This window comes from Dreissena polymorpha, chromosome 1 (genome assembly GCF_020536995.1).
Source record: "Dreissena polymorpha isolate Duluth1 chromosome 1, UMN_Dpol_1.0, whole genome shotgun sequence".
Lineage (NCBI taxonomy): Eukaryota > Metazoa > Mollusca > Bivalvia > Myida > Dreissenidae > Dreissena > Dreissena polymorpha.
Genome location: NC_068355.1, coordinates 170,336,615 through 170,357,300, shown reverse-complemented (window position 1 = coordinate 170,357,300; position 20,686 = coordinate 170,336,615). Strand labels below are relative to the sequence as shown.

The window sequence follows — 20,686 nt, the reverse complement described above, 5'->3', positions numbered from 1 at the left end:
TGGCAATGCAAAGTTTTGTATGAAACACATATTCAGACGTTACAACTCTTGTTTTAAACGTAAATGCAATATCTAAACCAATACTACAAAAAATTCATGTCTAGAGTTCTTAAGACAAACACAAAAATTAGCGCGTTCAATTATAAATCAGACAACACTGCAACGGCTCTGGCGTGTGTTAAAGTATGCAATTGTGTCAAGATTAAAATCGGTTATAATTATGTCTCAAAATCAACTCCCTTTGAGTTTGCTACTGTAAATTTGTTTTTTAATTTGTCCTGCACATGTTGTCAGTCTGCGGTCGAAAACGTAAACATACTTCGCTAAAAAACGAATATATGGGATTATGCGTGGTCACACAAAAGTAGATGTTTGTCCCTCAATATTCTACCTCTCCCTCCCTCCCTTCCTCCCTCCCTCCCTCCCCCTCCCTCTCCCCCTCCCCCTCTCCCTCGCCCTCTCTCTCTCTAAGATTAAAACAAAACAATAATTAAAATCAATTTCTACTATAATGTCATAAAGCTACAGTAACAAGTAGTACATTTTACGCATAGTGTGATGTTACCTATGCACGCAAAGTATATATTTATATGTGTACACACATATGGCCAGGTACGGGGTCTCTGATTTAGAAATAGGTCATGGGGTTCCCACTTTAAATATATAAACACGAATTAAGGTATATAGGGGTACCTAATATATTATTATATTAAAATACGTCATTAATTTAACGTCTTATACCAGGAAATATATCGCGAAATGAATTGCGAGGTATATAACATTTCAATTTCAGACGTGATTGTGGTTGTCGATTTAAGATCTTATTGTGACATTTGATTGCATTACCTCCCCTACACCCCCCTCATAGTTATTAAAGGTGCCTAGAACGCGGTGTTGTATACAGACCCCGTTTTTTATATTGACCCCGTAAGTATAGTCTGAAAACTACCGAGACCGCGTAACTGGCTATATATATATTGCATTACCTCCCCTACAGCCCCCTCATTGTTATTAAAGGTGCCTAGAACACGGTGTTGTATACAGACCCCGTTTTTTATATTGACCCCGTAAGTATAGTATATATAGTATATATATATATATATATATATATATATATATATATATATATATATATATATATATATATATATATATATATTAATGAAAAGCTTATATGTTTAACTCTTGTTCCAAAATAGGTGCTTCTCTAAAAGAACACATATAAACTGTTTCAATCATTCAAAACAATATTTTGCTTTTTTCCGATTTATCGACACACAATTACTTCGCCTTTCTTCAAAAACCCACTGTTGTCCTCACGTTCCACAGAAGGCCAAGCAACAAGATATACTGCGCCGGGTTCGCCATCAGAATATGTGTTGTTCCCAATAGTTGCGAATTCCATAAATCGATGGCTGACACAGTTGTAATCAGTGCCTTTTACATCAAAGTTAAGTTTTAAAGGTGGGTTAGCAATACACATCAGCCAGCAAACTTCCGCCAAATCATTAAGAAATAGTTGAATGTTTCTGACTGTGGCACCAGGCACATTATGACTGGTAAACAAATCGTCTGGTTTCACTTTAGAGACTATATCCTGTAAAAAAACAACATTTTAAACTTGTGATAAATGAACAATAAAATATTTTGTGATGCACATGTCACAAATTTATCCTGCAACTGTTGCAAAAATAGACCAAATAAAGCAGGGTCGAATAAATTGTCCTATCTCCGGTCAACAGGAAGTAGTGTATTCCTAAGCACGCTGTGACGATTAACATGTTCTAATATTTGACCTTTGAAATTTATTGGGACGCATCATGAATGTTATCCTTATATTATATATCATCATTTTTTTTTCTTCTGTAAAATATATAACCGAACCAGCTTTCCGTATTATTCATTTTCATTTACTTGATTACGCAATTTATGACGTATCTAGTGTGACGTCATTTCTCAGACAAAACATATCATCTAGTTTCTCTCAGGATTTAGAGACAACAATTTTGACATGGTGGTTTTAACAGTATTTTTTTTTAATATTTTAAAAGCATCGAACGAATCATAAATGTATTTCGGATTGTGTGTTTGTCATTCATAATTGTTTACTTCGATAGGAATAAAATAATTCGCTAAACCTACGGCAGGATTACGATTTCGAAAATCGGGTTTTATGTCAGAGTGGTTAGTATTCGAAACAAACGCTATCGAAATATAGTGTGGTTTAAAATACTTTTCGATAATAGGGACGGAAAAGCAGAAAATGGATTTCGACAACGGGATGGAATAATAGAAAATGGATGTGTTTATCGTTTTAAATTTATTGTTATATTCTAAGCAATGGATTAACATTGTCATTCAGGTAAATAACATTTAATTTGTGTTTTGCTGCTGCATGTTTTTTTTCATTTTTTACCAAGAAAAATATCACATTATCGATTCGTTTGTTCTCATATAATTTTTTCTTATATTTTCAATAGGAAAGTCTTAAACGGAACAGTTTAAAGTGGAACTATATTTTAAGTGACACAATCGGTAGTTATTCGGTCGTCTGGAATGTTGTGTACATGAAGGAGGCTCGACAAGAATAATTATATTGTTATGTCAATTAATCATTTGTCTTTGATAAAATGTGTAAACGGCATGAAGCAGGATAAATATAGAAATTTTATCCGATTCGGCCCGAAAAAGAAATATAGAGCTCGCCCTATTTTCTTTTTCTAAGCCTGACCGGATAAACTTTCTCCATCTCGGCACCAGCCATGTATACTCTATATGTTGCACTTAAACGCATGTAAAATAAACAAGAGCTGTCAGAAGACTTTTCGAGTGCTTGACAGTATAACGTAAGCCATCATGGGAATTTGTTATATTCAATAAGGTCAAGGTAATTAAGTCATATTCTAACTAGAAGAGGACCATAATTGAAACATATTTATCGCTGATATGTTTTAAAGAAGTGGTTCATTATAGACGATTCTGAGTTCAGGTATATTTTCCACAATCTATTGAACATTTGTAAAGACATAAAACAAACTAATAAGATTATATTTCAAGTTTGATAGCAAAAGCTTGGGTGGGACGGATGGGCGGTCTTTCGAAAACTTAGATAATAAAAATAAATCTTTGTGTTTTTTACCATGTTTAAAAAATCTTTCTTTAGATGATATTTCAAAAATAAGAAAAAAAAAGGAAAAAAATAAATATTTGTACCTAATTGTGTTGTTGTGTTTGTGTTTTTTTGTTTGTTTTTTTTTTTTTTTTTGGGGGGGGGCGGGAATTCTGTGGTGGGGCATGGGGATGGTTTGGGTGGAGTTCATTGTGGTATGTCCGGTAAGTGTTCTTTTGTCAAAGTATGAATACAATCTGATCCTATATAAAGAAGTTATGGCAATTTAAGAACAATTTATTTATTTGACCTTGAGATTCAAGGTAATCTAAAGTTCAAGGTCAAATTCAACTTGCCAGTTAAAGTACCTTCATGAAAGTAAGAAAGTATTTTAAGTTCGAAAGCAATAGCCTTGATACTTTAGAAGTAAAGTGTATCTAAACACAACAAGAGCACCGCATGACGGGTGCCACGCTCGGCTGCGAAAGCTTGTCAGATTTTTTTTTAGAGATCACAGTGACCTTGACCTTTGATCTAGTGATCCAAAATGGATGTGGCGTGTAGAACTCATTAAGGTGCATCTATATATGAAGTTTTAAAGTTGTAGCTGGAAGCACTTTGATTTTAAAGCCAATGTAAAGGTTTTAGCACGACGCCGGCACTGGCGCACGTCGGACGACGAATAGGCTATGACAATACCTCGGGTTTTCTCCAAAAAAGGGTCGCTAAAAATTAACAAAATATTCAAAGTTACTAAGTCAATAAAGGGTTATAACTCCGTTAAAGTCCAATCAGAGTTACACAACTTGTCCTGTACAGTCCCCTTATGGTAGTTAGCGAGTGTTCCAATATAAAGAAGAGTAACTCCAGCTGCTGGAGCAAGTCTGAAAGCAATAGCTATGATACTTTAAGAGTAAATGGACAAAAACACAAAACTTAAATAAATTTTCAATTTTCTTAGCATAAAAAGGGCCATAATTCTGTCAAAATGCCAGTCAGAGTTACATAACTTTGCCTGCACAGTCCTCTTATGATAGTTAGTATGTGTTGCAAGTTTGAAAGCAATAACTTTGATACTTTAGGAAGTGGACCCAAACACAAAACCTTTCCAAATTTTCAATTTTCTAGGTATAAAAAGGAGCATAACTCTAAAAGTAATGCTGACAGAGTTATGAGCCTTGACCTACACAATTTTCTTGTTATGAGAAAGAAGTGTTCCAAGTTTAACTTAATTATCTTTGATAGTGTTAAAGGTATTTGACTTTATAAAAAATATTAACCAACGGCGACGCCGACGACGGGGCGAGTGGTATAGCTCTAATTTTTCTTCGAAAAGTCGAGCTAAAAATGAAACGTTTAAAAGAAAGTGAATAGACTGTCAACATCTTCAATCAAAACTTACCCTTACAACGCACTCTCGTGTACTCTGTTTCTGACCAATTGGCCTTCGAACAACTCGTAGGGCGTGTCGCACCTGCAGGTGCAAATACATGCTCTGAAGTTATGGTCTGGTCAATCAAATAGGAATTGATATTTTACAAGACAAACCCATAAGGTAATTTTATGAAATTACATAAATGTATGCACTATAGCTTGTATTTTCATATTTATTCCACACTGGATTTGTTAAATGTTTTCAGAACTTCTGCTTCAAGTTCAGATGAACACTTATTTGCGTGTCATTCAAAGAAGTGTATGTATGTCAAAGAAGTGAATACGCTCATGTTATATGTTTCGACACATCAAAGGGGCATGCCAATAACACGCAACATCAACCTTAAGAGTGTTTTTATTTTTTATTGAGATATAGACAAACAATAGACATTCGTCGCAAGTAATTATTAACAGAGAAGATTGATGCAAGTGAAATAGGTAAAGCCTACAAATAATCCATTGTGTACAAGTTTGATAGTTGATCTCTAAGTTTGACATTGAACCTTAAATATGGGGGCATAGCGTTCAGCACTCGACAGGCCAATTCGATATTGCAAGCGTTGAAAACTATGTAAACAAAAGACAACGGCCCAAAAAGCTGTATAATGACCTACATTTTACATCTGACCTTAAGGTCATGGCTTGAATCGCAATAGGCAACAATCGCATTTGTTGTTTGAATTTTTTTTTTAATTTTAAGTCCTGACAAGCATTTGACTTCTGACATTAATATACGACCATAATCTTCGGGCTAGGGACCCAACAAAGTGACAAGCTGTGTCAAGTTCATTTTAAAAATACACGAAACATATAAGGTTCTAGCAGAAAAAATGTATATGGTTTAGGTTTAGAGGGGAAATAAAAAAGACACAAACTATGGCCATAGCAAGATATTGCATATATAGTTGTTGGCGCTAATCTAATATATCTAACCTTATCATGGTCTCCGTTGGCATATTTGGCTATCTGTAACATAGGTTTCTCAGTTTCCTCAACAGTCAGGGAACATTCTTTGAAAACCGACTGGAACGTTCGAATATATGTTACATGTTGAGGCAAATAAATGTAGAAAAGAGAAACCATCAGAGTTAACATGAAGATTAGGTTTGAGCATTTAATAATTAAATGTTCTATTTTTTTCTAACCGATGTTTTTTAATACTTGTTTATATATTAAAAGATTTTTATACCTGCATAACGTGAGAAAGATTTGTTAGATACTGAATTTCGGTGAAAGCGTCCCCAAGTGCTTCACATAAATCAATCCATCTTTTCTTCAGAGCTCCATCAAAGCGTTCCGCAAGCCGGGTGTTCGAGAATTCGTCGTTTGTATTTTCAAGTGACCCACTCTCTTCCATCATCTGAGCACCTTGCTTGTACAATTCATTGTTCCTACAAATAAACCATTTTGCAATTTTATTAAAACACAAGCCCAATCTGATTCCGATTATGTCTGATATATTGTGTTTTCTACTCCATTTTACCAGTCACCCAAAAAAGCATTAACGAAAAAGCGGAATAAGCAAAAATCAGAATCGATAAAAATTCAAATTCCCTCTCAATCTGATAATATTCCGTATCTTCTAGTAAAATTTATGCAACAATCTAAATCATTCTGAGCCTAATCGGAATCAATGTATAACATCGGCAACATGTTTACCCAGCAACACCGCATACTTAGATTAAAAGCACGATAATTACGCTTGAAAATGTTCTGTTTCGCGTTTATTGTTGGAAATAACATTTTATTAGAATCGTTTCATACAAGATGAGGAAATGTCGATGCAGTGTAAAGGAGTACCAATTCGTAAGCAAGCTGGACAATGGTGAACAACAGGTTGTATACAGAGATTAACTTAATTTGCAATCGCCACACGTGATCTTGGCATTGTGTGACCGTAAACAACTTACGAGAGACCTGCTTGACAATATGATGGGTAAATTTGAAACACAGATATTGCGCAGATAAACTCACTTGTTTCGTAACATATCATTATCCTGTCTAAGAATATCGATCTGCTTCCTTAAACTGTCAACCTCCTTCGTCAAACTGTCAACCTCCATCTGTCAAATATTATATAATGCGGTTAAAATAACTTACTTAAAACATTAATATGTTAATGTTACCAAAAGGATATTGAAAATGGTTACGTACAGGCTTGAAGACTTTTCACAAACAAAATACGAGACGAGTCCGACTGAACTGGAACTTTCTCTCGAAAAGTAACTTCCTTAAATTTCAGCAAAGTTTTAATGATACAAACGTGGAAAACAAATCGTTACCCCTTTAATTCAATACATAGTGCTTATTCGTCTTATCGTTAAGCATACAAACCATGTATTACAGCGATATATTAAGACCAATTTTCTCGATTGATAAAAATAAACATTTCCATATTTCCGTTACGTTAGTTAGATGTACAAGTATAATCTACCATGAAACTAATTCCCTTTATATTTTAACATTTAAAATCAAATGCTGCCTTAATACAACAATAATACAGGTATCCTTTTAAAGGGGTGTTGCGGCAGTTTATTTAAGCGAGAATATATTTATAGCAACACCGATGATGCTATTATTATAACTCAATATTTTTGTTCCCAGTATCATCAGAAATGACCGAGTTGGTTCATTATTCAATTGTCAGTGGTTCGATCCCAGGTGGGGCTAACTTTTTTTAAACTTTTTTTTATTTCTTTAATTTCATTCTTGTTTTATACTGGAGCTTTTTAGTCATGTCGTTTAAATTTATCAATTCAAAGCATTTAATCACAAACTTCAAAACAAGTCAAAATCTGTGAACAACTACATGTAAGTTATTAATGATTAAGGTCGAGTTTGATACTGTATGGTATTATGTTTGTGATTAAATATTGTTTTTTATTAATGTCTTTTGGTAAGCTGTTGTGATCCCAGTTAAGATTGTAAACAATTTCTTATGTTTATGCATATTTCTTACAATCTATGTACCGGTACTTGGGTTTTGCCTAATTGATGTATTTTTATCAAATTTGACGTAGACGGTAGGGATAGTTAAAACAAAAAATCTCGGTTAAAAGTGCGGTGACCCCCTTTTTTATTTGTGTATGATGACAACACGTATATGAACATATTTGAGCAGTTTTGCAGAACTCTATTTGACAGATTTTTTTTTAAATTACATTTTGGTGTTAAAAATAGTTAAAAAATGATGTTTTTTGGGGTGACATAAAATTTCAAAAAATATATTTTTGTTTAATTTAACTTATGTTCTCCATTTTTGTGGCATTGTGTTGTTTAATTAAATGGTATTATATGTATCTCAGCTTATATAATATTTATATGTTGTCTATTTCAAAGGTTATTAATTGGTTTGAGGCAATTAGAGATTTTCCAGTTTAAATGAAAAACGTACATGTTATAAAATGGTGAATAAAATCAAAACAAGGCCGGTAACCCTATATTTTTATTTCATTTTTCATATAGTATTTGTAAATAGTACTTGAATATAAATTTTGAACAAAATCTATTTGGTGGAAAAAAATCAGCAAAACTGCAGCAACACCCCTTAAACAGATCAACACAGTTTTGCAAAATAATATTTGTGTTGAAAAGTTTTAAGAAAGTGTTGACAAGTAGACGAATCAGAGAAAATGTCATTTAAGTTCAAATACAAATATTAACTATAAAAAACATCAAATTATGATCATTTATAATATTTAAACATACCGAATCACAAATAAGGAACATACATACCTGCAAATCACTACATTCTGCACTCGGCGCTTTCCTCCAAACCATCCGGAATATGAAACTTAATTGAAAATAAAGTAGAACGCTTTTAAAGAAAGTAGAACCGATATTTAATATAACGTCAAATGTAAATAACCTTAAGCGCCTATCAAAAAAAGATGTCATAAAGTTATTATAGGTAAGTATTACCTTATGGCAAGAATCGGCAAACCGACAACAGTCCATATGCGTCTAAAAATAAGAATAAAATATATTTACGTTTTCATGTATAAGAAAGCAAATGTCGAAAAAGCACGTAAAACATATCAATGAAATAAATGTAGCATTTGTCATTTAAATAACGGCATATGTGGAATGAAGGATTACAGTTTTAAACATAAAAATGCAATACTTACGGTATCCTGAACGGTATACGAAGCATGGTATACCCTAGATGAATACGTGATGATTCCCAGCTAATAAAAGGAAAAGCATCATTATAAATTCTATAAAATATATCACAATGTATCACAACTAATCCATAAAAGATAATCGATTCAATGCAACAATAAACTAACACTACCAATCAATAGATATTTATTAAACAATTATGCCTCCGACATGAAGACAAGTCGTCCCAGTGTCAATGACATTAAATCTAATGGTGTTAAAAGCTTCCACACTATTTGATGTTACCATAAACATTCTCTGAACATGGAATAGAACAAAGCAGGCTACTAATCTATCTTACTTTGATCTTTGACCTGAAGAACTCAAAATTAATTGTTCTAACCTCACATGTTATTAGCATTCCAATTTAGATGTTAATAAGTGAAAGCGTTCGCAAGATATTGTTTGGACACCAAAGTCATTTAACACGGACTTGTACGTTAAACCTGGGCAATTTAAATTTTATATGCGTCTTCCATTCTACCATGGTAATCACTATACTAATGTTCAGTGTTGGTCAACGCGATATAAAGGTATCGTGAAGAAAGAAATTTTCTATAACAAGCTAATATGACGTTGACCTTTGACCTGGTGACATAAACACATAGGCGTCTTAATATCCTCTCAAACTTGCTAGCATACCAACACAGATAATCGAAGTTCAATATATATTAATACTATGATGTAGAAACCAGTTTCGTAATACAAGCTCTTGCGATCTTGACCAGTAACATTGGAGCTAAAATCAAAATGTCTGATCTTTTCAATAAGGCCACTCATCCATGTTCATGTTTGATTTCAGGGCGTTTTAAAAATGTCATGCGAAACGAATTTACTGTTACAAGCCCTTGGTATCTTAACCTGTGTTCTTTTTTTAAATCAAGCTTGCTTTTCTCCAAATGAACAATCATACCAATTTGCATGCATGTCAGTAATGAGGTTTTCTATAAATAAAGCGGAAACGAATTATATATGGACCGCCCGATCATCCGATCTACCTTCCCACGGAGAAGTGTTAAGCAACTATATAAACCTGAATCTCCGAAGAAAGCATACACATTAAGTTACTAATGACCGAATCTTAATACCCCATGTTGATGTTATTTCTAAACATACTTATATGCATTTTCATTCGTACTCATGGTTTCTGGAATGTAATCGTTATATTGACGGAGCACTTCAACGGTTTCTATCCCGCAAATTAATAACTTACATGTATAAATACTGTTTTTTCTTACTTTTCCAGCAGAAATGTATTTGGTGACAATTTTAAAATATGAAAACGTTCAGTACAAAATTAAAAAAAAATACTTTTTAATACATGCCTAATGTGGTTTACGGGCTCACGACATTGACTTCAAATATCAGTGTTCCTTATGTATGCCGCATTGTCGTCAAGCATGTATTCTTGTAGCGGGACCTGATATATGTTTTATTAAAACTGATTATCTTGCTACTGATTTTCCTGCGCCCTCTTAAAGTGTCCCCGGAGATAGTGGTTATGATACGAAATTTATTATTTTAATTACTTATTTTTGTTTATTTATAAAAACGAGACAAATATGTCAAGCAACCTTTTAATGGACGATACATAAGACGAACCAAAATATAAATCTTCGAAAATCATGTGACAATAAAAGGCCAGTAGCTGCTTTATAAAAGATCGTAATTAAATGTAAGGCACATAAAACATCATGTACATTTCGCAAGTTTTATCAATTGAATCACCTTTATAGTCCGTATGAAAAGAAACATCGTTGTATTTACCAATTCTTCATTACATAGTATCGCCGTACCAAGTTCTAATTTTGAAACATATATTCCGGTGGGGTAAAACTTGCCATGTTTAGGTAAATACCATGCTCATAACGATGACGAAAATGACACATTCGCAACACGTGTCCGAAAGACTTATGTGTTGATGATGTGTTTTGATTCGTGTCCATAACAGCATTTCAACTGCATGCAAAAAAGCTTCAGTAAAAGTCCTATAAACCCCGTCACACCGGCGTTTCACTGCCAATCTTACTCCATACCTTTCATTGACTAAAGTTGTACTATCAATCTAACTCCATACCTCTCATTTGACTGAGGTTGTACTATAAATCCAACTCCATACTTCTTATTTGACTGAGGTTGTACTATCAATCCAACTCCATACCTCTCATTTGACTGAGGTTGTACTATCAATCCTACTCCATACCTCTCATTTGACAAAAGGTGTACTATCAATCCTACCCCATTCCTTTTTATTTGACTAAAATTGTACTATCAATCCAACTCCATACCTCTAATTTGACTGAGGTTGCACTATCAATCCTACGCCATATCTTTCATTTGACTGAAGTTGTACTATCAATCCTACGCCATATCTCTCATTTGACTGAAGTTGTACTATCAATCCTACGCCATATCTCTCATTTGACTAAAGTTGTACTCTGAATCCTACTCCATAAATCTCATTTGACTAAAGGTGTACTATCAATCCTACTCCGTAACTCTCACTTGACTACTGTTGTACTGTCAATCATACTCCATACCTCTCATTTGACTTAGGTTTTACTATCAATCCTACTTCAGCTCTCCCATTTCATTAAGTTGTACTATCATTCCTACCTCATTTTACTAAAGTTGTACTATCAACCCTTCACCATATTCTTCATTCGACTAAAGGTGTTTTAAAAACCTTACTTCATAAATCTCATTTGACTGAAGTTGTACTATCAATCCTACTCTATACCTACCGTTACTTAAGTTGCACTATCAATCCTACTGAATACCTGCCATTCGACTAAACGTGTACTATCAATCCTACTGAATACCTGCCATTCGACTAAACGTGTACTATCAATCCTACCCCATACCTTTCATTTGACTAAAGGTGTACTATCAATCCTACCCCATTCCTTTAATTTGACTTTCGTTGTACTATCAATCTTATTCCATACCTTTCATTTGACTGAAGTTGTACTATCAATCCAACTCCATACCTCTCAGTTGACTGAAGCTGTACTATCAATCCAACTCCATACCTCTCACTTGACTGAAGGTGTACTATCAATCCAACTCCATACCTCTCAGTTGACTGAAGTTGTACTATCAATCCAACTCCATACCTCTCAGTTGACTGAAGGTGTACTATCAATCCTACCACATAACTTTCATGAACTATCAATACTATTCTATGCCTCTCAGTAGACTGAAGTTGTACTATCAATCCTACTCCATATCCCTCATTTGACTAAAGGTGTACTATAAATCCTAATCAAGCTACGCGCGTTTCATTATATGGACATTGCACTCGTTCATAGCGCATATGATCCGCTATCAATAAATGAATCGCTAACGCTTCAAATTGTATCGCTTAATCGAGCAATACAAATATGTCATTAGAACAATCAAACCGAGCAAAGACGATACGCTACGACAATGTGACGGCATTTGACTCGACAAAGAACAAGCAAAATTATCAACTGTGACCGTTACTTGATTAAACGATAACAAACGCACTTGATTATGGAAATCGCGGTAATGGCTAATAACATATGCTTTTAATTAAACAAGCACAACAGTTAAAATAGTACAGGGTCCGTATTCACCAAACAATTCTTAGACTGAAGTCTACGAATGAAGAAAATTCTTAAAATTAGAATATTCAAGAATTTCTTTAATTTTGAGTCAAACTCTGCAGTAAACATCTCTATCTATATTATTCTTCATATACAACATTTTGTTAATGACATAATCACCAGTGGACACCTGTATATATACAAACACTGGCCACATTTTTCTTGGTTCTAAGTCTATTCTTTATTGTTAAGTCTAAGAATCGGTTGGTGAATACGGGCCCAGGTCCCGGGGAAATGACTATCCGGGTCGCTGGACATTTATGTACCAATTTGCTCAAAGTATTCACGACAAACAAATAAATAAAATGGCATCAAATGTGAACGATTTCCGCTCACTTTCGATTTGAAAACTGGTGTATGTGAGAAGTCCGCTATCATTATACTGATTTGTATAATTGTTTATCTTTGGATCGATAAATTGCATGCTATAATTATAGTAACACTTACAAACGTTAAGTAAAATACAACAGTACGTCTTACCCGCTTTTATTTTTAAGACTGTTCGTCACACAAAAAAACGCTCTAACTTTCTGTTTCCAAAAATAGAACTGACAATTTTGTGAAAAGCAGAGTTTTCGGTCGCTCAGTTAAATGGGTTCCCAAAGTATACCCATGTATGTACAGCAGTTGAAAACTGAAATGTTAAAAGACAATTGCGCATTTATTACTATAATAATGTTCTTATTACACGTGTTTCAAAAATAGTACAATTTTAATTTGTAAATATATAATAGATATAAATTTTACGGTTTTCGATTTTAGAGGAGAATAATCTGAACGTATTTACTTGTGTGCCCCAATTTTATTTGGGGGATTATGATATTCCTTTGCCCATTTAGCCATTCGTTCTTCCGTCGGATCGTTGTGTGTTATGTTAGAAAATCAGTATAATTACTTGAGTTATGAAACCTTAAACCTTACTCATTACCATGGGAAAACCCTTCTGACTCGATGATGAATGTCGCATAAGAACGGAACGTATAACTTATAAAATAATGAAAGTAATAAAACGTATTTTACAGAATGTCAGCGGTTCAATATGGTGTAGATTTTATCGTTTAGTCCGTATTTCCGTCTGACCTTTATGGTATTTTTTAGGTTTGAATGTTCTACGTCGTGTGTCACATGTTTTATCTATGTGACTTAAGAAAATAATCTGTACTCCGTCATTTTGTTGCACTTTTTTGTCAGATGTCGTTCATTTTTATTCATCATAATTCCGGTGATATATGTATGCAAATCGCATTTTTATAACTATGGTCTTCCTTCAAGTCTACTTTAGCGCTCCATCATGTTGATTGATTATGTTATCGATAAACGCGTACTGAAGTCATCTCCCTGAAATACATGTTGTTTGTGATGTATTGTTTTCCAAAACGCATAGAAGACCTGTGGAATGACTACTTTCATCAATACAGTTTAAGTCTCTTACGTTTCCTATTCATGAAAATGTGACGTAATCTTTGAGACTCATAATAAACATACACAAGTCCTTTTCAATGTTCATAGCGATTTATGTTTATTTATTTGATAGCAACACAACGTTTTCCCATGTTCGTAAAATATTCTAAACTATAAGCTCAATTTAGTGGCATATTGGCCCGGAGACAATGACAAATTGTATGACCGTCCAACCGTGTATGTATTTCTGCTCTCTACTGAATAACTGAGTATTAATATAGATCAGATCACCAAATGATGACTTATACAATTTCCAACGGGATCTTGTGCAAAACAACGTGCCCAAAAGTAGCGAAGTAATATGATATATGTGATAGACGAATAAGGATGGAAGCCCGCTATTTACACGAAATCAAATAACAATAAATGGGCTGCCCGCATACTCAAGACATGACTTATTAGCGGGGTAAGCTTTGAGTAATTTACTTGAAGTTTTCTTGTCGTATAGTACCTGTATTATCATCTGGCATCGCTCTAAAACATGTATCGTTAATATGCCGATTCGCCAATAAATGATGATGTTAATAAGATGAGCCACATCCATAATTAGATTGGTATTTATTCAATATTGACACCGCTCCAAAGCATATAGTAGGAATTTGCCAATGTCGTGACCCACTGATAACATTGAATTTCTGTTGATTATAATTGTCCAATGCGTATAATATTTAATACTCATATTTAATATAATTTCAATTTAATAATATTTAATTTCTTTTTGTTGATAATTTACTTTGATACGCTTCACATAATACAAACATCAAAACCTTGTCAATTAAAGACAATGTTTTATTATAATGTCACTTTGTGACTATTAACTTGATTTGTATATTATCATTTAGACTGATAATTACAACCATGTCATTAAATATATGTTTGTTATACATCTGTTGCTGTTATGTTTTATCTTATATATATATATATATTTACATCATTCAATAAAGGGTTAAGGCAACAGGGAATTCATGAGATCGGCAATATTCGGGCGATATCGACGTATTCGGAAAGCGTTCGGCAACGATTGGATATTTACGTAAAAGCCCGGAAATAATAATTAAAATACAAAATAAAAGAGTGAGTTTTAATTTAGAACATAAAACACGGAACAATGTGTGTATTTTAGAACGTAATGTGTTCATCTTCTTAAGATTGATTTATTTACTTCAAAATTAAATTTATTTTAATAAATTCGTTTGAAAAAAAAAGTTTGTTGCAAAATGAAAGTGCGTAATAAGACCGGACGGTCTGCAAAAACAAAACTAGAATGTGATGCCGATAGCTAAAATTGTTCTGCTGTTAAAATGGAGGCATTTTATTGCAGACACATTATTATTACGGTATGTTTTATCCACATTTTTATACATAGCACATATTTATCCTATCAATTGTGGCTTATAAATAACGACATTTTAGAACTGCATGATGTATTAATAATTTATGTAACTTATTGACACATTGACAGGCAGTTTGGTTAGTTTTTTATTTAGGTGTTGGGCATGTCTCAGACTTCGTGTGGAAGCATTGTCTGGAGCAGTTTCTAGCGACAATTTCCACCTTGTCAAGTTTGAGTCTGAGCCAGTTTAATTAGCATTCAACCTTGGAACAACATTCTTCGTAAGACAAACTTGTGTTTTTTGGTTTTTGTTTTTTAAGACTGTTAAAACATACTGCAAGGATATTTTCGAGTGGTAGAAACTAGAAGATCGAGGGGTATGGGCTACATTTAACAGACCACTGATCGTACACGTATCTTATTACGGAAACAATTTCTAGGGACGCACAATTTCACGGCTGTTATGTTATGTTATGTCTGGGCACAGTTACCATATCAGTGTTGCGTAAAAGTAACTTAAGCAATGTAAGCTACATTTTGTTGAGATTAATTTAGATGTGTAGATTGTGTGTGTGTCACGTCGATATCGTCGATAGGGTATTGAAGCAATATCAGATTCACCAAATTATGAAGATGCTGTACGGGGTGAAGCAGTATCCTACGTTCATATTGTTTCTGTGCGCTCCATATCGATACGTTACAACTAGGTTTGCGATATCTTTGAAGATTAAATCGACGGTTTTTACGATAAAAGCCACGACTGAACCCGAATGATAAATGTAGAAAAATTCACTACTAACTTCATTCATTCTAAGAATAGTGAGATAAAAGCTGTTCAATTGGAATTTGAGTTCGTTGTAACAACGGTTCTAGTTGAATCTTTCATTAAAATGTTAATTTTAAGTTGTCATTGTAACAGTCAGCCAACAGAAAGTACATTTTTAACGCAAAGCATATCTTTACTTCGTATTAAAGCCGGCTTCATATGTTGCCAATTGACCTTTCGACAGCGAGAGTGAAGCCACGCCCCCCGATTTCAAGGGAGGTCACTCCGCCGAAGTCCGTCATAAAACTGGCTACGCGAATCGGTACGTTGGAAGATATTCACAAAGATTTCGGTCCAAATTACATGAAATGTTTCTATTGCTATCATGTTTTATTTAAAATGTGTTAAATGTAATGTATCAAATAGGTGTTTAGCTCCCCTCAAAGATATAGTACCAGAAAGGCCGTTTACCAAAAAGGCTTCCCAAAAAGTCCGCATCAGTGAACCAAAAACGCCTCATGGTATACCAGAAAGGCCATACAATATTTTTATTATCATTGAATAGTTATGCTGAATATAATTATCATATCTATGAAATAGTCATAACTTTTTTATAAGTCTACTTAAAAGTCGTTAATCTATAGTCAAAGTCGGCCAATTATCGCAAATTATCACATACAGTATGCATTGTCGTTTGTCACAATACTTTTCATTGAGTAATAGATGTTTCAGTTTTTTAATTAAAAGCCGTTAATTTTGCAACCGATGGCAATATTGCAAATGTGGCAAAGGTAAGTAAATTTATTATATAAGAAGACAAAGAACGTTATATTGAAATCCGATATAACACATATCTATAATGCGTTTGGTCAAAATGACCCATGAGCATTGTTATAATCGTGTAACATAGTCAATGTCGTCAAAAAAGTAACATACACAATATATTATTAATTTCCTCTTAAACTATTTTTTGCAATGTTTAAAATATAAGAAGTTGAAAGAATTTTCATGTACAAAAAAAAAACTCGCTAATCAGACTGGCTATCAAAGTGTCAAGGGTCATTCACAGTTTGCGGCATCTGTTTTGATAACGGATTAGTAGAAAGCCCACATATGGTGTAAAATGACATTTATTGGCAACTATTGATAATTACATGCGCATTTTAAAATAGTTTCTTAACTTTTAACGATATACAACTAGCTACATTAAATTCGGAAGATTTAAACCGAGAGAAATAAAAATGCTCTATTTTATGTGATATTATTAAAAATTATAACTGATTGTCTTTATTATTACGCATTTCATTAGCATTAATAATCTAGTTAGCAAAGTTTAGAATATTTTTTTATTAGCCGACTGCATTAGAATGTCAAATTTATTTAACGTTAGCCACCTTTGAAAATATGGTTAAATGTTCCTTTCTAATTTCTCTATATAGAGGAAAAACAAGTAAAAAGTGATACTCGTTTTCTATAGCGTGTCCGGTGCAAAACTTACATACAGTCCAACCTGCCAATAACGACCACTCGAGGGATTTGGTCGTTGTGGTCTTTGTTCACAGGTGGTCTTTATTCGCAGGGTCGATTGAAACTTTGCAAAATATGCTAGTAGGCTTTTAACAGGTACCGTATGATGTATGTGCTCTATTGTTTAAATGTGTGAATTCTAAAACATGTGTAATGTAAAAAAGGATTGAAATCACAATTGTGTTTTATATTTACATGTATAATTTCAATTTCCAAACATAAACTTAGAAACGAACTAACGCTTGGATGCCATAATGGTTAACTTTAACAGAAAATTTACTTATCTATCATCTATGCGCGTCGTATCACGGAGAAATTTAAGAAAGGAATGAATTTAAATTGTATGTGTACAATTTGCATCGTAATTGTAAAGAAACCGTAAATTTCCTTTATAAGTTGATATAAGCCCCAAACGTTTGGTATTTTCGGCAATTAGTATATAAATAATCGCGAGCCAATAAAATAAAAAAGGCAACTTCTTACACCTTCGTCAAACTGCCAAATGCATAAAAGAAGCAGGTGGCTACCAATTAGTAATGTGTGTTAAATAAACAAAAGAAACAGCTATCGAGTAAACTGTCACTTGCCAATATCTCCATAGCGACCGACCAATGCACTGGTAAGATGTTTATCACGTGACTATCACAGCATTATGGCGGTCATTGTTTTATTGACAGTTGTGAAATCGTTAATTGTTATGATTGAAGTGGTCGTTGTAAGCCTCTTTCAAGGAATACAAGATTATTTTTTTTGCAAACCGATGACAACGTACAAAGTTTAATAGAAAATCCTTCAAAAAATATATTGTCATTGTATTAATAAGTTAGTGTATGCTGTTTTGTCAAATCTAAATTATTCGTTATGAAACGTTATATTATGATAATTAAAACGATTTTGTTAGTCACTCGACTTTTGGGAATGTAAAATGGTTGTCGCTGGTCATTGACGTGGTCGTTGTTAGCTATCAAATTCGACTTTGGGAATGTAAAATTGCGGTCGCTGGTCGTTGTTGGCAGGTGGGCGTTATTCGCAGGTACAGAATATAGTGAAATCGTTCCGGGGGAAAGCAATGTGGTCGTTATTGACAACTGGTCGCTATTCACAGGCGGTCGCTTAGGCAGGTTGGACTGTATTCTATTTTCGCGTAGTATCTTATTATGACGACCTTAGAACAAACGTCGAGGTGTTTTGCTTTCGGGCGATAGCTTAATATGTTGAGATTAAGCTGTTCGTTGAGACGACTACAAAGACGAATCCAACGTTTGCATTTTTTAAGATAAGTACCCGGTTAATAGAACGGAAAAAACGTAGTTCCATCTTTTAACCGTTCTGGATACATTGTGTCTGAATAACAAGTGCCATAACAGCAACTTTTAACCATTTTCTTTGTTTAAAACACAGCATTACGTATAAGCTTATGTGACGAACAACGGCGAGTTTGACGGACAAAATGGCGGATAGAAACGGGCCTAATCTATGCAGTAATCTGATTGGTTAATAAGCCTGTCAATCAATCGGCTGTCGAAAGGTCAATTATAGTTCAAAATTAGCAGAATATTGATTTAAGATGTTTTTTCTATTTTAAGCTTGACTATGCAACGACTGTCTCACCTAGATTCTGGCATGGTCGTCGCCGACGGAATTCGCGTACTGCTCCGGTTAAGGTAAACAGATATTCAGTGCAAGAGTCACACATGTGTTTGGGGCCATTAGTCGTGACCACTGATCAAATGTCACAGGTTTCACCTGCAATTTAGTACACGTATGCCTTTTAATGTACTTAGAGACTTGATTCAGGTAAATGCGCAACCTCTCCACATAAGTGTTTACACTACTGGTATATATTTTAACTTCACATAAGTGAACGGGGTCATTGTTGGAGAAAACTGACCAAGTTCATTAACTCTTAAATGCAATAAGGCAGAATGGTGCCCCTTTTCACCTTAAAAATTGGGTTATTGAAAACTGGCAACAACTCCATATCACTGTTTCTTATAGTACATGTATTCAATTGAAACTTCCCACTTGTGTTCGGGGTAATTGTGTGAGGTCACCGACCAGGTTTCATAACTCTGACCTCCAATTTAGCAGAACCATACCCCGATTCGAATTTACGAATCGTTGATCATTTTTTTCTTACAAATACGACATTTCTCAATTTTCTACAAATGTCGAAATAAAACTTTACGCATAAGTTCGGGATTTCTATTAATAATAATTAAAGATGACCTACATCTCTGACAAGCTTTTGCTCATGATTAAGCGCCTTGTGTACTTTGAAATTCGGTTGGGTGCAAATTCAAAGTTTGCAGGCAACAAACACAATCTGTTTAACAAGTACAAAAAATAAATTAAACTTATGTGTTCACAATCCTCATGTTAGGTCATATAAGTATTGTATTAAAACATTCACGTAAACAAAACCGCTTTTGTAACGTGCGAGCCATATGTACTACAGATGTAACAAATCAGGTCAAAAGTTATTGTGTTAATTAGTCACTTCATTTTAATTTGATATATTGCGAATAACATGGATGAAATAAAAAAATTAGGCCCGCTATTTGAGAAATATTTTGGGCATATAAACACGGGTGAAATATAAAATTAGTAATGTTAGTGCTTATTAGAAAGGAATGACATATTGCATGGTTTAATATAGTTTTTAATACTCAATAGTTTAAGTCGTTTACAATAAAAAGATACCCCCATAAAATAATATTTGTCATAAAGCGCTTTTAAGGCATTGATTAAGAAGTACAGATTAAAAGTCAAACTTAACATGTTCACCTATCTGAAATATTTCAGGGTATGCTTGGAACAAGAATATCGCACATCATAAGGGAAATATATTGTTATAGGGGATGGGATATATTACCATGACGAACGATTTGACCGAACAAATTGAACATTATACACTAGCGTGTTATACCAGACTCACATTTACTTATAGACAAACAGATCACTGCTTTTATGTATTGTTATATATGAAATCAATGTTCGTAATCTTTCAATCGACAAAGGGTAATTCAGGCCATCACTATATACCCCGTCGGCTGATTTCTGAACAGTATCATCACGAAAAGAACTGTCGTTGTGTATTGCTGACATATTCAAAAAATGATAAACAAATTCATTAGGATTAATCTTATTTGTATCATTAATATTTGGGCTATATTTTTAAATATTCTCACAGATCTTACGCGAGTTAGATTTACTCATTGCGCATAATGATTTTTTTGTTTTTTAATTAATTAAACTTTGCGCTT

General features: G+C 33.8%; 1 protein-coding gene across 1 annotated transcript; it reads right to left on the bottom strand.

The window, feature by feature from the left end:
* Nucleotides 1-1,148: 1,148 nt before the first annotated feature.
* Nucleotides 1,149-11,938, bottom strand: LOC127860524 (uncharacterized). The gene is made up of 9 exons (XM_052398641.1): nucleotides 11,653-11,938; nucleotides 8,671-8,730; nucleotides 8,465-8,506; nucleotides 8,279-8,336; nucleotides 6,518-6,606; nucleotides 5,733-5,934; nucleotides 5,477-5,566; nucleotides 4,512-4,583; nucleotides 1,149-1,597 (listed from the first exon to the last, which is right to left on the bottom strand). The coding sequence occupies exons 2-9, from the start codon at nucleotides 8,694-8,696 to the stop codon at nucleotides 1,268-1,270; spliced, it is 909 nt and encodes a 302-aa protein (XP_052254601.1). The 5' UTR covers nucleotides 8,697-8,730; nucleotides 11,653-11,938; the 3' UTR covers nucleotides 1,149-1,267.
* Between the last annotated feature and the right edge of the window lie 8,748 nt (nucleotides 11,939-20,686).

Bases quoted from the DNA above. Each gene is read 5' to 3' on its own strand.
- LOC127860524 (XM_052398641.1), bottom strand. From the start codon at position 8,696: ATGCTTCGTATACCGTTCAGGATACC. The intron at 8,507-8,670 runs GTAAGTATTGCA...TCTTATTTTTAG, and splicing joins CGTATACCGTTCAGGATACC to ACGCATATGGACTGTTGTCG. The intron at 1,598-4,511 runs GTAAGTTTTGAT...GTTTTTTTACAG, and splicing joins CACGAGAGTGCGTTGTAAGG to GATATAGTCTCTAAAGTGAA.